This window comes from Vipera ursinii (genome assembly GCF_947247035.1).
Source record: "Vipera ursinii genome assembly, chromosome: 3".
Taxonomy (NCBI): domain Eukaryota; kingdom Metazoa; phylum Chordata; class Lepidosauria; order Squamata; family Viperidae; genus Vipera; species Vipera ursinii.
Genome location: NC_139516.1, coordinates 41,737,690 through 41,754,582, shown reverse-complemented (window position 1 = coordinate 41,754,582; position 16,893 = coordinate 41,737,690). Strand labels below are relative to the sequence as shown.

The following is a 16,893-nucleotide window of genomic DNA, read 5'->3' as shown; positions in this document are numbered from 1 at the left end:
ACTCATCTAACCAATTTCATAGACTTTTGCATGATATATCTTTGGACTATTGCCATGGATATTAGGGATGCAATGGCTCAGTGGGTTAGGACGCTGAGCCTGTCGATCAGAAGGTCAGCAGTTTGGCGGGTTGAATCCTGAGTGCCGCGTAACAGAGTGAGTGCCTGTTACTCGTCCCAGTTTCTGCCAACCTAGCAGTTCGAAAGCACGTAAAAATGCAAGTAGAAAAATAGGGACCACTACGGTGGGAAGGTAACAGCATTCTGTGCGCCTTTGGCATGTGCAGGGGAACCTTTACCTTTACCATGGATATTACAGCAAATATTAATTCAGGGTTGTTTTTTAATGATTCATTTTGTCACCAGAGCACTACATACTTATTTGGAATTTTATTCTTTCTTGAAATCCCTGATTCAACTACATTATATAAAGCTCTTTGTCCAACAGATTATTATTGTTCATTGTAGTTTGCAGAAGAAATCTCAAATCATAATTTGTATTATGATAATAAATAAAGGTAAAGGTTCCCCTGCACATGCGTGCTAGTCGTTTCCAACTCTAGGGGCCGGTGCACATCTCCGTTTCAAAGCCAAAGAGCCAGCGTTTGACCGAGGACATCTCCGTGGTCATGTGGCCGGCATGACTAGACAACAAAGGTGCACGGAACGCTGTTACCTTCCCACCGTAGTGGTCCCTATTTTTCTACTTGCATTTTTTACGTGCTTTCGAACTGCTAGGTTGGCAGAAGCTGGGACGAGTAACAGGTGCTCATTCTGCTACGCGGCACTCGGGATTCAACCGACCAAACTGCCAATCTTCTGATCAACAAGCTCAGCGTCCTAACCCACTGAGCCACAGCGTCCCTCTATGATAATAAATACAACATAGTAATTAATACATACAGTATATTATGCTGCTATATTTTTGTTATATATATATTGTTTGATATTTTGAAGTGAAGTGGGGTACATTAATAGTACATTGAAGCCTTTGATTTACACATATATTTCAAAGTGTGAATAATCCAAATGTCTTGAAGAGGAGGAAAGATTCATGTGTTGACCCTACACACTTGTTCTAACTTCCAATCTGTAGTGGAGAGCCTATTCTACTAAGTCCTTGAGCATTCACATAATTGAGGACCCAGGTTTTAGAACATAGGGAGAATTTTCATGGACAGTAAAGACTCTTCACTACAGATGATTGACCTCTACCTACATGTGAAGAATGACATAAAAGGGCTGACACTTGGATAGACTTTAAGTATCCTAAAAGGATATTTCTTCTTGAGGTAAATGTTGAATTATTATTTTAAAATTTTAGTGAAATCAATTTGTAAACATATTAAGATATTAGAGGAAGATGATTTTTTATTTCCATGACTCTATACGGAAGACTGGTTAAATTAATTCAAGCAACTTAGACTACAGACCTTTATAAAACCTGAACAGACTTTGTCATCCTGAATTGTAACAAGGATATAAAACCATATTCATACATTGTCCAATAATTTCCATCAAAAAGACAAAGTGTCCAGTGCAAAAATAATTGTTTATAATGATTTTACATTCATGCAAAATTTCAATCATAAAAATTGAACACTAACTAATTTCAATCATTAAATTGAACAGTGACTATTTTGATTCTCTGATATCAATCAGTATGCTATACAGGACTAATTATGTAACTGATTACATAGCAAAAATATATTTTGTTTTTAGATATTTAATTATCATCACTGTGGCATGTCATTCATACAAATACACAAAGTTAGAATATATAAACTTATGGTCCTGCAAGTTTCAATAGCCATGACAAAATACAGCATTGCTTTTTTGGTAAGAAGTAACAAAAGCGATATATTTTATTACTTTAAAAATATAGAAACTGAAACATAAATTTGTAAATTCTAAAAGACAAAAAAAAGTAAAGCTTCATTCTTAATTTCTGTCACTCAACCTCTTTCCCATCACACTGGGAGGCAAGCACCCCTGCTGCTTTCATAGTTAGAATAACAATAAGAGAATGGAAAGAGATGTCTGCTTCCCCCTCCTCTTCCCCCCCCTCACTTTCTTTTAATTTCGTGCTGAGAAAAAATGGACTGGAGAACCTGCAAAGGAATTTGAGAAATATAATATGTTTGAGACTTGGGGTAGAAGCAGGATTTTGACATACAAAAGAAAAGCAATAGGTAAAAATAATCAGAATAAACTCAATTCAGTGTTATGCAGCAATCATCACAATCAGCAACAGCATAGCTTACGGTGATTTATTAGAGGTTAAGTGTTTAAAGTTGGTGTGGCTTTAACATTGCACATAAACTCACCCCCCCCTCCCCCAACTCTCTTACCCATAAAACTCGCAGGTCTGATTACCCAGCAACACCGACACACTGCTGCCAGCTCCCAGAAAATGGCCAGTAATGGTCACCATAGTCCCTCCTGACTCTGGTCCACGGCTGGGACTTAAATAACCCACAGCAGGATTCTTGGGAAGGAAAACAAAACAAAACAAAATAAAACAAGTTCAATTGTTTTGCTGTGATGTTATTCCAGGTGATTGTACAGCAAGACAAGAGGGATCTTCAGGTGAAGGGTTGAAATAGATGAATATATAAACCTAAGAAGTAATTAATTAATTACTTTTTCATACTGGTACTGACCAGATTGTACAATTAAACAAGTTGCAGATAGTTTCTGTTTCAAGTAAAATGAACTGCAGATGTTAAAATTGTAACAACATCATCTAAATGAGCAAGGCATGTTACATTTTTACAGACAATATAACAAATGAAATGCTAAAGAGTCTCCTGCTTAAGCAGGGGGCTGGACTAGAAGACCTACAAAGGTCCCTTCCAGCTCCATTCTGATTCTGAAATTTTTGTCACATTTAGGAAAACTGAATTCTAATAGTTTGTCAGTAAAATATGTGCCGTACATAAAACATTTCAGAACTGCCTGGGTACTTCATGAAACAGGGAGTTATGAAACAGGCCTTTGCATTTTAATAAAAGAAACCATATATCTGAACATGAGCTGCAGATTATGTGGGTCCTTCTCCATTAGGTACAATCTTAGTTCATATAGTCAAGTGATTTTTCTCCAACTTTCTGTTAGGACTGCAGTGGTTTTGATAGAAACTACCAACATTACTGTCTAACTGGCTGAGGAGTTTGGCAGCTTTGATTCAACACATCTGGAGGATATAAAGTTGGTGTGACAATATGTCGGCAGTCCCTGTGCTTTCATTTTATTTTAATTCTTCAATGTATCATTTGTATATGAAGCATTCTATTTTCTAGAAACAAATATCAGGATGTGACAGAACACAACTTCCACCAGCTGTCTACTAACAATTGAAAATAAAATGTATTGCAAAGAGTAACAATGATATCATCAAATTTTGAAAATTTCAGAAGGAAGCTCAGCATCCTGATGATATTCTCATCTATTCTACAAGTCCATAGATGAAGATCAGAAAGGGAAAGAAATATACTGTAAGTCAATGTTTGGCTAGTCAACAGGATAGTTTCTGGAAACACGGTTGAGCTATCTAGATCATGGCTACTCAGAAGAACTTGTGAAAATTTGTTTAGCCAAAGTACAATAAGCTTGTTAGGAATATTTAAATGGAACTAGACAACCCATGCATCATTGGGTCACAATTTCAGAGATATTTCCTTACCTAAGAGAAATAAAATGGCCATGGCTGAGCAAAAAAGCAGTGAGGGAGGGAGTGACTTCCAACTTCCTCCTGTCTTTTCCATTAAATTTCCTTGCAGCAGGCAGGGAGCATTGGAAACCAACCTTCCTTCCTTCCTTCCTTCCTTCCTTCCTTCCTTCCTTCCTTCCTTCCTTCCTTCCTCCCTCCCTCCCTCCCTCCCTCCCTCTCATTTACTTTACTTGTGAGAAGCTTTCAGGAGAAAATCAGTGGGGAAGCCTGCACAAAATTGCAAGTTTAGGGAGAGCAGGTAATTAAGTGTCTGCTGAAAGCTGTGGAAGAGAGTGAAGGGCTGAGTAGATCAGGAATGGTATGTGCGGGTGCATGAGAAGTATTGTGTGGATTGGGAAGAATGGTAGGTGTATGACAGAAATATTATGTGGTCAGGGAGGATGCATAGGGGGTGATATGGGTCAATAAGTGAGTGTTGGGGTCATAGGGCAGACATGTCAAACACAAGGCCCGGGGGCCAGATCCAGCCCGTGAAGTGGTTTCATGCGGCCCGTGAAGCCATCCTGGAAACAGTGAGGGAACAGCCCCCACTACCTTGGCCCTGGCCCAGAGACCCTCCTTCTGCCAGAGACCCTCAGATCTGTCCCACTGCTGCCCAGGCCCCCATAGGCACCCTTGATGTGAACGATGTAGAGCTGGCCATGCCCAGCCAGTAGGCCATACGGACTCTAGCCACGCCCACCCAGTAGGCCACGCCCACCCAGACCATACCCACCCGGCCCCCTGAGGGCAACCGCAATGCTGATGCGGCCCTCAATGAAATTGAGTTTGACACCCCTGTCATAGGGGGTAAGGGGTGCCATGTGGGTTGTGTATGGCATGTGAGAGGCATGTAAAAGGCATCATGGGTCAACAGGAATGCATGGGGGGTCACTGGTGTGTTTGAGAGGTGGTGTGCCAGTCAGGGATGGTGAGAAGAGGGTAGTGGCATGGGTTGGGAAGAGTGCCTAAGGTGCTTGGAAATGTCTAAGAGATGCCATGCAGATCAGGAAGAATGTGCAGGAATTCCTAAGAGGTGCCACATGGGTTGTGGAAGACATGCAGGAGGGTGTTGATTGAGGACGGTGAATGGGGACATGGAAAACGTGATGCACAGGTCAAGGAAAGCAAGCGGGGGGTGGGTAGTATGGATCAGGGAGGATCCATGGTATCATTATTATTTATTATTATTTTTATATGCATAGGGATGTTACAAGAGCTGCTAAATGGGTTAGGGAAGGTGTGTTGCACATGGCACAAGTTGGGGGAGCACGTGGAAGCATAGCATAGGCCAGGAAAGGTATGCATGGATTCCTTCCTCCCTGTTTCTCCTTCCTTCCCTCCCTCCCTCCCTTTCTTCCATGCCTTTTCCCTTTGTTTCGTTTTTCCAGCAGGGAAGGTAAGTGGCTGTTGCTGGATGGGGGAGGGAATAAGAGATTGTGAAACTGGGAAACTATCACAAAACACTGAAATTGAAGATTACATGACCATAGGAGCATCCAGAAGCAGCTGATAGCACTGAAACAGCCACAACTTTCTCAGATTTTAGGACTGTAATCTATCTATGTGGCTGCTAAATATCAGTCATGGTTTGAGGGCACATATCTATCTATCTAGTCATCCATCCATCCATCCATCCATCCATCCATCCATCCATCCATCCATCCATCCTGCTTACTATTATAGAGGTTGTAGGATTTTTTGTATATATTTGTTTTTAATTTGTATAAGCAACTAGAGTTTTCAGTTATATTGTGGCACTTTTCTATTCTCTAGCAACACTCCAGCTGCATTCCCTAGATGCCACCATTTCGGTGATGTAAATATGCAATGCATATAACTGTTTTCTTTATTGTACTCAGATCATTGCATTTTTAGAAGGTTTCATACAAGCTGCCATGTCTCATTTAGTGATCAAAGAAATCAGTGCACTGTCTTTGAATAAGCCTATTTTTTAAAAAAGATATCTCAACATCAAAGAATTTAGAAGTCATTAGGAAAAAAACACTATATATGGAATGATCACAGAGAGATTTCTACAGTTATGAGACTTCTTGTATTGAACTCTGAGTTTTATTCTCCATAATGATGCTTTAATAATATTTCTGTAATCTAAGCAGATGACTGAACTCATCTTAGCAATTCTTGCTTAGATTACAGAATGGTTCTTTTGAGTCATGTTTTTTATCATAGTTGCACTGAAATGATGATGATCATTTCCAGAGAAAAATGCTTTAAAAACTGAAAATGAAAGTAAAATACCATCAATATAACATAGCACTTAATGCTACATATAGTGCAAAGGTTGTATTTCAAAGAAATTTGAAATATTCCTTAATTAAATATTCTATGATTGACATCATAGTCTTTGGTTCTTAATATTATTTGGTTCTTGCTAAGTAAGCGGTTGAGTTTTCTGAAAAAAATGCAATGGGTTGTAATTGATTTTAAATGGTTATTTAAAAGACTTAGAAAGTCTGCATTTAGAATGCTGCCATTTGTATGTTTGTTTACCAAGGGAAGAAAGAGAGAGGTCTATAGACATTATTTTTCCAAGGTTTATTGTCTTTCACCTAACTTATGTTTGTGAGTCACCTGCCAAATATGGAAACAGACCAAGCACTGACTAATGTTATCCCAGAGTTTTTATTAACAGAATAAATGTGAAAATGACAGCCAAAATTGCTTGTGATAAAATAATAGAATATATAAGATGAATGAATGACTGTCTACCACAATGATATGAAAACTCTCATTGAGCATTTTAGCACCAGGAGCTTTAGTTACAAGCCACACACTCTCTAATTTGAAACATGCAATGTAGAAAAAATGTTTTCTTTAGCTTTTCTGAAATCAAATACAAATTTATGCTCCACAATATGAGTTTGCAAGTAATTTTCAAATGGATTTAACAGTGACATGTTAAAGTGTTTACATATTTCTTAATTAAAGTATAGAAACTATAAAGTATAACAGCATGTTACGTAGAAACTTACAGATCATAATATAAATTCACTTGTCAATGATAATTGCAATCAATATTTTGAAAGCATTTAAAGTGAGTGCTCCTTTGTGCACAGGTGACTCTGAGGTTGTGTCTAATCTGTCTCTAGTTAGATCTGATTCAGAGCAGGTCAATTGCAAGGCCACATAAGGTGCCTCCCTCATGTGGAGATGGAGGTCAAGGATATGAAGGGACTGTGTGCAGAATACTGCCTGCCCAGTATCTTATTATCTGCATGTCTATGAGCTCATTCCAATTAGCCTTGCCAAGGACTGAAAAGAACCAGCTAGATTAAGAGAGACTCTGCCCTCGCTTGGATGTTTCAGATGTTCTCTAAGATTGACTGGGGAGTACACCAATAAACAATGCTTTTGTTGTGCGTAAATTCCTGCTTGATAAAACTGCATAAATACAATAAAGTCTGTGTAGGCAGACAGACATATTTGGGACACCCTGCCATGACTGGTCTCTGAATGCCACACCCTCAGAAACTCTTTCCAAAGCAGCAAGCCTGTGCTGGACTCAGCCTGGAGTTTTATTGCATCAAAATTTATTATTTTGCGGAGGGGGGGCCCTTAATTTTGTATGTGTTTAGTTCAGTTGTAAGGACAGGCTTTCAGGAAAGAGAAAGGTCTTTTTTTGCAGGTGTTGGCCTTGTATCTGGAAAGGGAGAGATGTGGCAATATCCATGCTACTCTCCCAGGATTCTTTTCCAGGACCCCTTTCCATGACCCCTTTCACCACTTGTTACAATGCCTGAAAAAGGGTCTAGCAGCTGCAAAATGTTCCAATGAAATCAGTCTGCCCTTCCGTAATAGGGGCAATGCTAAGGTGAAATCCAGGAAACTTCTCAGATGCAGACGTTTTTCAGCAGTACCAGCAGTAATAAAATTTGTGGTTGTAACAAAGAAGAGGTTAAAACAAACAAGCAGCTTTTAAAAAGACAGCAATGGAAAATATGATTACCTTTCATGTATGCTTAACATATTGCTGTATGGTGCTTCAATTTTTCATTCAGGCACTGGTTATCACTTAATGTAGCCTAAAGCCATTGTTTTCCGCACACTGTTTTTTTAAAAAATGAAAAAGCACTGAGTACCCACCAGCCAAGGTATACATTGATTGATTGATTGACTGACTGATTGATTGATCGAATGAATGAATGTTTGGAAACAGATTTAAAAATCAGTTAGAAATCATTTGTCAGTGAGCATAGAAACAGAATATCCCGTGATATAAAAAAATTGGCATCTAGGCAGCTCTGATGTTGCTTGTCAAACTAAAAATTACAGTCTACCTGTGCAGTATCTCATACCTCCAGTCTTCTGGTGACTCCATCTAAAAGCCCACAGGAAGACTTTATTCCTTTTCTAGAAAGCAATTGTCTCTGACCTTTGCCACCATTGCCATTATTTAATATAACACTAAATGGATTGAATTTTAATATATATATTTTCAAGAAAGTTTTGCTTGCAAGCAAATCCTTTTATCTGCTAACCCAGATTCATTTTGCCCATTCATTACTGTTTGCCTCTTTTATGCTTTCTTCTATATTAGGCCAATTTTCACTACACAGGAAAATGTAGTAATAGTATCATTGATAAATATATAAATATATCAAGTTAACCCTCTTGCTTAAAATAGAGTGTTTGCTCAAACCCATCAGTAATGGTCCAAAGCATTTATTTATCAAGTAATATAGAGATGTTATGCTTAGAGAATATAGAGTTGAAAGGTACCTTAAGAGGTCATTTAAGTTCAACCCGCTGTGCAATGCACGATTCAGTACAGCATCCCCCCTAGATGACTATCCACTTTTCTGTTTGAAAAACTCCAGTAAAGGGGAAGAAAACCCTCCATGTGGTAACTGTTTTCCTTTCTGAACAAACTTATTTAAGTTAAATTCCTCCTAATATCCTAATCTATCTCTACATCCTTGAAGTTTGTACCATTCGTTTTATTTTACCCTCTGGAGCAAGGGAGAATGTCCAAATCTTTTACAATGTGACTGCCTTTCAGATATGTAAAGGCAGCTATCATGTTCCACCTCAATCTTTTCTTTTGCAAGCTAAACATTCCTACATCTTTTAATCATTCTTTGTAGGACTTAGTTCCAGTTCTCTCACCATCTTGGTAACTCTTCTCTAGACTTCTTCCAGTTCATCAATGTCTTTTTCAAACTGGCTGTGCAGAACTGAATTCTAGATCTAAGTGAAGCCTGACTAAAGTGGAGTAGGAATCATCTCCCATAGTCTGCTCTTTGCTCTTGTTGCTCTTTTAAATACACTGTAAGATGTCATTGGTCTTCTACCGGTCAGTCCTAGAGGAGATCAACCCTGACTGCTCTTTAGAAGGCCAGATCCTGAAGCTAAAACTCAAATACTTTGGCCACCTGATGAGAAGGAAGGACTCACTGGAGAAGAGCCTAATGCTGAGAAAGATTGAGGGCAATAGAAGAAGGGGACGACAGAGAATGAGGTGGCTGGATGGAGTCACTGAAGCAGTAGGCGTGAGCTTAAATGGACTCCAGAAGATGGTAGAGGACAGGAAGGCCTGGAGGAACATTGTCCATAGGGTCGCGATGGGTCGGACATGACTTTGCAACTATCAACAACAACAACAAGGACCTTCTCATATGTTTTGCTCTTGTGGCAGATTTCGTTCATGTGTACATGGCTTTATATTTCTCCCTGTTAAATTTTGTTCCATTTGTTTCCAGCCATTGTTCTAGCCCAAGACTTTTTTTAAATTCTCCCTTCCAAATATTAATCAATCCTCCTAGCTTTGTATCTTCTGCAAATTTGGTAAGCATTCATCCAACCCCCTCATTCATAAAAACGTTGAACAGCACTGGGCCAGGTCAGAGCCCTCTTGCACCCCATTCAGCATGTCTCTCCAGATAATATCAATGCCATTTATAACTGCACTTTGAGTACAGCCCTTGAACTGTGGATCTACCTGATATTTCAGTTCTCAAATCCATATTTCACCATTTTGTTAACAAAGATGATATAAGAGACTTTGTCAAAAGCTTTGCTGAAATCAAGATATGCTAGATTCATGGCATTTTCCAAATCAACCAAGTTAGAAATTCTATCATAAAATATATCACATTAGCTTGGCATGGTTTGGCATACATCCAGTTGGATCCTCTTAATTAATTCCTAGCTAAGTGCTCATAGACAAGCTGTTTGGTAATATGCTTAAGGACCTTGTCCAGTGCCAGTATCAGACTCACAAGCCTCCAATTTCTTGGGTCCTGTTTCATCTTTTTTTAAATGGGGAGGAAGAAACCCCATGTCTTCTGAGACCTTGCCTACTCTTCAGGACTTTTCAGATATTACAAAAGTGCAATTCTGCAATTACCTCTGCTGATTCCTCCAATACCTTATGTATAATTCATGTGGTTTAGGAGTCTTTAACTCATTTAGCTTAGCTAAAATTCCCTCACTTGCTCAATGGTCAATGTCCTGTGTCAATTCCAGTTGACACAGACACATACACATCTGCCTCCAGTGGCACAATGAGGGTCAAGCAAGTGTTCCTTTACTTTCCAAAAGAAATACTTACCAAAATATTCTCCCTAGTCCACAATTACAATCATTAATAGATTTTTGATACTTCTTTTTTAAGTACAGTGTAAATCACCAATATAATATTGCTTTGTATACTTTTGAAATGAAACAGAACAGTTTGATAGATGAATGGTTATAAATACCAAAGCAGGTACAGAGACAAACAGATAAATGTTTAGTAACCCTAAAAGGGGGACTCCCTCTCGCCCAGTATTACTGTTTAGCAATATTTACCAATACCACAATAAGTTTCCATTCTAGTACAAAGTAATGAAACAAGAGGTGCAATTCAGTTTATCTATTGCTTCCTTTAGAAATTGTGGATAGTTAGCCATTGCTAACAAGTAGTTAGCACGAAATCACTGAGGCCAAATAGCCTTGTTCAGGCCAAAATGGAAATGAAGAAAAGCCCCAGGTGTGACTTTCATGAACATGAATAAAAAGGTTCATAATTAAATAATAGAAAAGCACAATGATTGCTTCAGGAATGGAAAACCACAAAAAGAAACTCTAGATTAAACACACTAATGGAAGCTGTATTGAATTAGAATCAATTTGCTATTTAAATGGGAAAAAATACTTTCGCATTAAGGAAAGATGGATGATAAAAAAAGAAAACAGGACAGTGGGTGGGGGAAGGAGACAGGGGCAAAGAGTTTGTTTTTAACAGTCAAATAAAATTATTCCATAGTGTTCTAATATATACATAATATAATGGAAGGTGGCAGTTCCATAGATTAATTCCAGCTAATTAAGTTCCATAGTAATAAAGGTTCACATTATTAGTTTGAAAAGGAAGGATAACACAGATGAACTCAAAAATGTTGCACTGTCTAGTATATCACAGAAGATCTAAAAATTAATCACAGTTAAAGCCACAGTCAAAGAAATTACCTAAAGCATTTAGTGCTAAAAAACACTTTCTCCCAGGTAAGAATGTGTCACGATTTTATGAGCCAAGAAATTAAAAAAAGAAAGATCTAGTCAAACAATGTAAGAGTTGTATATCAGTATAGGACTGTGGTCCATGAATTAGATCAGCTAGTGCAAGCAGAATTAAAAGACAAACTAAGGTAGCCACTGTCAAATAATTAAGCTTTAACTCAGAATTGGAAAGTGGGGGGCCCTCACATACCATTGGTTCCAATTATTATTATTTGAATAGAATAGCTTCATTCTTGCACAATAACTTGATGTCAAAAAGGGGAGAGGGGAGGAACTCATAAGATCTGGGCAATTTATTTTATTTTCTTATTTTATTCATTACAATTAATGAATTTGATTTATATTTTACTTTTCTTCCTATGGCCCTGGCTTTGAGGTGAGGCAACTGCAGTTATTCATCCTTGGATAAATTTTCATTATGATTACTGAAAAAGAATGGAAGGTAACTGACTTAAAGTGGTAAACCATATTATGATATCGGGCATATAAAATGCCATATTGGACAGACTGTAAAGATTTGCTACCATTTGAACATATTAATAAACAGCATTTTAACTACTCTAGACCTAGTCCTAGAGGATATCAACCCTGACTGCTCTTTAGAAGGCCAGATCCTGAAGCTAAAACTCAAATACTTTGGCCACCTAATGAGAAGGAAGGACTGGGAAAGATTGAGGGCAATAGAAGAAAGGGAAGACAGAGAATGAGGTGGCTGGATGGAATCACTGAAGCAGTAGGCGTGAGCTTAAATGGACTCTAGAAGATGGTAGAGGACAGGAAGGCCTGGAGGAACGTTGTCCCTAGGGTCGCGATGGGTCGGACATGACTTCGCAGCTAACAACAACAAGACCTTGCCACTCCTTTTTTATTTGGTGAACAAGAAAGGGCTAGTTTGGGTACTGCTTACAGTACTTGGTCTATGTGTTTGGTTCTGATAGACGAGGACTCAGAGTAGTTTAACAATGAACGAGTTTATTGAATACACAAAAGTCAACTGTCAACTGTCAAATGTTGCAACCTTTTATAGGGGTAGTGTTTGAACTGTAACCAATCAACGGAGTCTATTTTCCCGCTTCTAGTTTATTGCATCCAATGATTGCACCTGAATCTCCCGCTCAAAACCCTGCTATAATGCAATCTGCTAATTCCCTTGTTAGCAACTATTTACATACACAACACCCCTTACCCCCCAGTTGTTGTTATTTCTGTACAAAATCCTTTAAATATTTTGGTGGCCTATGTATTCTAGAAGGGTATCTATTACTCTGGCTGCTAGGGACCCCTCTTTCTGATTGACTGCTTGGCTGATTGTCTCTGTTGGACCTGGGCTCTAGGTTACCAGACTCTGATGTTTCCCTGTTGCTGTTTTGTGTATTAGTTTGTGTTTGAAGATCAGCGGTCACTGGCCTACTTCGCAGGGGTACCTCCCAGTCAATTTGACTAAATTGTTGTTGTTGGGTACCAGGAGATGAGTTATTTTGCCTTTCCTCTACCTCACTCTCTGGCATGTTGTTATCACTGAACCTGGATGTATTGTTTCCCCCAAATATACTTTGGTCCCCATCTACTGGCAAGCATCCACTAGATCTCTTCCTCAGCTGATCTATGTGTCTTTTGCTGATCCTATTTCCTTCCCCCTCAATAGTGTACGACAGGGGACCTAATATTTCAGTAACCACCCCTGGAATCCATTTGTCCCCTTGGGCATAGTTCCTGGCCCAGATTAAATCCCCCACTTTAAATGTTCTATTTGGAATGTCCAATTCAGCACTTGGTAGAAGTCTGTCCGGGTGTAATCTGTCCAATTTGGTGGTTAGTCTCCTTCCCCACCTCATTTCAGCTGGACTTTTGCCTGTAGCAGAACATGGGGTCGTATGTTGGGCCAGCAAGAATTCGGCCAGTCTTTGATGCCAGTCGCCCCGAATGATTCTTTTTAAGGCGTCTTTCGTGGTCCTCACATTTCGTTCAGCCAAGCCGTTGGTGGATGGGTGGAAGGGTGCTGATGTCTTGTGTTTAATCGAGTTGGCCTTGAGGAAATCCTGAAATTCAATAGATGTGAATTGTGGCCCATTATCAGACACGATTACATCCGGTAACCCATGAGTGGCAAAGAGGCCCCTTAATACCTGTATTGTTCTTCCTGAAGTTACTGAACTGACTGGTACTACCTCTAGCCATCTAGAGAAGCTGTCAACCACTACCAGAAATGTTAACCCTTGGAAAGGTCCAGCAAAGTCAATATGAATCCTGGACCAAGGATTTCTAGCTAACTCCCACTTATGCGTACGGATGTGTTGTTGTTCTGGCCTAGAACGTTGGCACAAATGGCAATTGGCAACACATTCCTCAATGTCGTTGTCCAGTCCTGGCCACCACAAGTGACTCCTAGCCAACGCCTTCATCCGTACTATTCCTGGGTGTCCTTCATGTAATTCTAATAAAATAGCTGATCTGTGGATTCCAGGAATAACCACACGATTTCCCCACAGTAAGCATCCCCAATGAACTGACAGTTCATCTTTTCTTCTAAAATAGGGAATGTATTTTGCATCCGGGTTGGCGTTTGGCCACCCACTCAGGACCCAGGCCATTATTCTCTTTAAAGTGTGGTCATTATTTGTTGCCACAGCTATGTCTTTAGCAGTTAGAGGCCAATCAGGAATGTCCTGTAGGGACATTATTTGTCCCACAGGGGCAGGGTCTTCCTCCGTGATGTTTAAGGGCAGTCTGCTAAGGCGTCAGTATGTCCCATGTCCTTGCCCGGTCTGTATTGGAGGGAAAATGAGTATGCTGAGAGGAAAATGGACCACCTCAGCATTCTGGGCGACATGATTTGGGGAGTCTGTTTATCCATGGTAAACAGTCGCAACAGGGGTTTGTGGTCAGTCAGTATGGTAAAGTTCCTACCATAAAGGTAGTCATGGAACTTTTTTATTCCTGCCACAATTGCTAATGCCTCCCTGTCTATCTGAGCATAATTCCGCTCTGCCTTGGTTAGTGTCCGGGAATAATATGCAACTGGTCTTTGTATTCCTTGGTTGTCTAAGTGGCTGATCACAGCCCCTACACCATAGGGCGAAGCATCGCACGCTAGGTAAATTGGTTTATTTTCTATAAAGTGGGTTACTGTTGATTGGCTGGAAAGAATGTCCTTTAAAGTTTGGAAACTAACTCTATGTTTGTTCAGCCACTGCCAAGGAGTCTTCTTATCTAAGAGTCTGTGGAAGGGTTCTGCGATGGCAGCCTTGTGTGGCACAAACGTATGGTAGAAGTTTACCAAGCCAAGGAAGGCCTGTAGTTCAGCCTTGTTCCTTGGTTCAGGGGCCCATTTAATTGCTTTAATTTTGTCAGGGGTAGGGTGGATTCCATTTTTGTCAATCCTGAACCCCAAAAAATCAGTGGACTTAACCCCGATGCTACATTTTTCCTTTTTAGTTTCAATCCAGCCCTCCTAAATCTGCCCAATACCTGTTCCAGCCGCTCTACTAACATTTCCTCATTTTTTCCAGCTATCAAGACATCATCAAAGTAAGGGCATACTCCAGGTATGCCCTTTAAGGTCCTCTCCATCACTTCTTGAAAGATGCCTGGAGCTGCTGCAATACCAAATTGCAGTCTGTGGACTCGGAACGCCCCCTTGTGGGTAACAATTGTCTGTGCTTCTGCAGCCTCTTCAGAAACAGTCAATTGTAAGTACGCATGCGCCAAGTCTAGCTTGGCGAACATGGCGCCGTCCTGGATCGTGGCGAGGACCTGCTTCACCGTCGGGACCGGGTAAGCGTGTTTTTTCATTCCAATGTTCAGGGTGGCCTTGTAGTCAGCGCAGATTCTCACATCCCCATTGGGTTTGAGGGGTGTGACAATCGGCGTTTCCCACAAACCACCCTCAACAGGTTCTAATACACCTTGGCCTACAAGCCTGTCGAGCTCGGCCTCGATTTTTTCCTTCAAGGCGAAAGGTACCCTTCGGGCCTTAAGCCTGATTGGTTTTACTGAGGGGTCTAGGTTAAATTTAATTGGGGGCCCTTTGTATTTACCCAGAGATCCATCGAATACATCTGCAAATTCATTGCAGACTGATTCGAGGGTCTTATTTTTAATTACTGAATTTATTCCCCCGATCCAAATGCCCAGGGCAGGGAACCAGTTAAGGCCAATTAGACTAGTCCTATGTCCCTCAGTAACTATTAATTCTAAGACCCCCTTAAATCCCTTAAATTTAACGCTAAGGCTAATCTTTCCTTTTATTTTTATGGGGCTTTTTTGGAAGTCAGTTAATTGAATGTTTGTTGAACTAAGTGGAATTTTTCTTCCACTTATTTGTTCAATCCTCTCAAGGGTTTCACTGGAAATTATTGACACTGAAGCCCCTGAGTCTACAGTATTTCCATTCTGCAAGGAACCCCTTGCAGATGGACTATGATTTTTTAATTTTCCTTCTGGAAAATTGCAACCTTTCCCATTTCTCCTGCGGTTGACACGCGCCACCTTCCCTAGATTTGGAATTTTAACCCAGGGTTTAGGGGTCTCCTTGCCACTGAAATAAGGGGTTACCTTACCCTCGGGCCACACATCGACTTCGTGAAGGCGGTTGTCGCGAGCACGGCTCCTACAGATGGCCTGGATGTGGCCGGTCTTTCCGCACGCCCTGCACTTTGCGGTACGGAATTGGCAAGAGGCGCGGGGATGGTTGCCTCCACAGCTGCCACACCGGTTCTGGTTGTTGATGTCGCGCGGTCTGGTTGCGGTGTCCCTCCATGGTCGTTGTGCCCCCGTCGCTTGTCTTTGCGGAGTTGCGGGTTGTTGACGGCGGTTAGGTTCAGGCCCTTCACTTCTGGGTGGTCTTGGCGTCAATTTCCCGAATCGCCTAGAGACTTCAGCAATATCTTCTACCCACTGCTGGTCCGCCTCCCCGCAGTCCACATAGCCCTCTTGGTTGATCTCGGACACCGCTGCCATGCTGCTGCGGGGGGGTCGCGATACCCGGTGGATTCGTACGTTAAAAGTTCATCGATCACTTCCTGCAGATCGCCAGTGGGTTTGGCGATTATTCTGTTTTGTAGCTGCTCGTCACGCAAGCCCAGTACTACTCGGTCCCGAATTCTTATTTCTAAATTGCCGTATTTACATCGTACTGCGGCTTCCCTGACGGCAGCGACAAATTTTTGTATGGATTCTCCCGGTCTCTGGTTCCTCTTCTCAAAGATGCGCCACCAGAAGAGTTCGGATCTCCTAGGTGTAAAGTGGACCTTTAGTTTGGCTAGGAGGTCGGCATAAGGCACGCTTGAGACCGGTTGCGGTTGACACAGTCCGACAGCGATTCGATAGACCGGTGTGCCGCAAATCGTCAATAATGCTACCGCCTTTTTACGGTTGTCTGTGATTCCGTTCACTAACAGGAACCCTTCGACTTGTCCGATGTATTCTTCCCAATCCTCGGGGAAGTTTGGGTCGAATTCCTTCAGTGACCCAATTTGCGCCATTCGGAGAATTTTTCTTATTCTGCCGCGGCCGCTCGGTTGACTGTGACTCGTTCCTGAATTTGCCGCTTTTGCGCGACAATTCCGCCAATTCTCTGGTCTTCTGTCTATCCCATCCTCGTCGCCAATTGTTTGGTTCTGATAGACGAGGACTCAGAGTAGTTTAACAATGAACGAG

At 40.9% G+C, this 16,893-nt stretch overlaps 1 protein-coding gene across 1 annotated transcript in view; it reads right to left on the bottom strand.

Moving 5' to 3' along the window:
- PLXNA2 (plexin A2) overlaps positions 1 to 16,893 on the bottom strand; it is a gene marked incomplete at both ends in the record, with an annotated part of 410,248 nt that overhangs the window by 79,334 nt on the left and 314,021 nt on the right. The window contains one exon of the mRNA XM_083358076.1: positions 2,351 to 2,487. Within this exon, the coding sequence (XP_083214202.1) occupies positions 2,351 to 2,487 (137 nt within the window). The remainder of the gene's footprint in view (positions 1 to 2,350; positions 2,488 to 16,893) is intronic.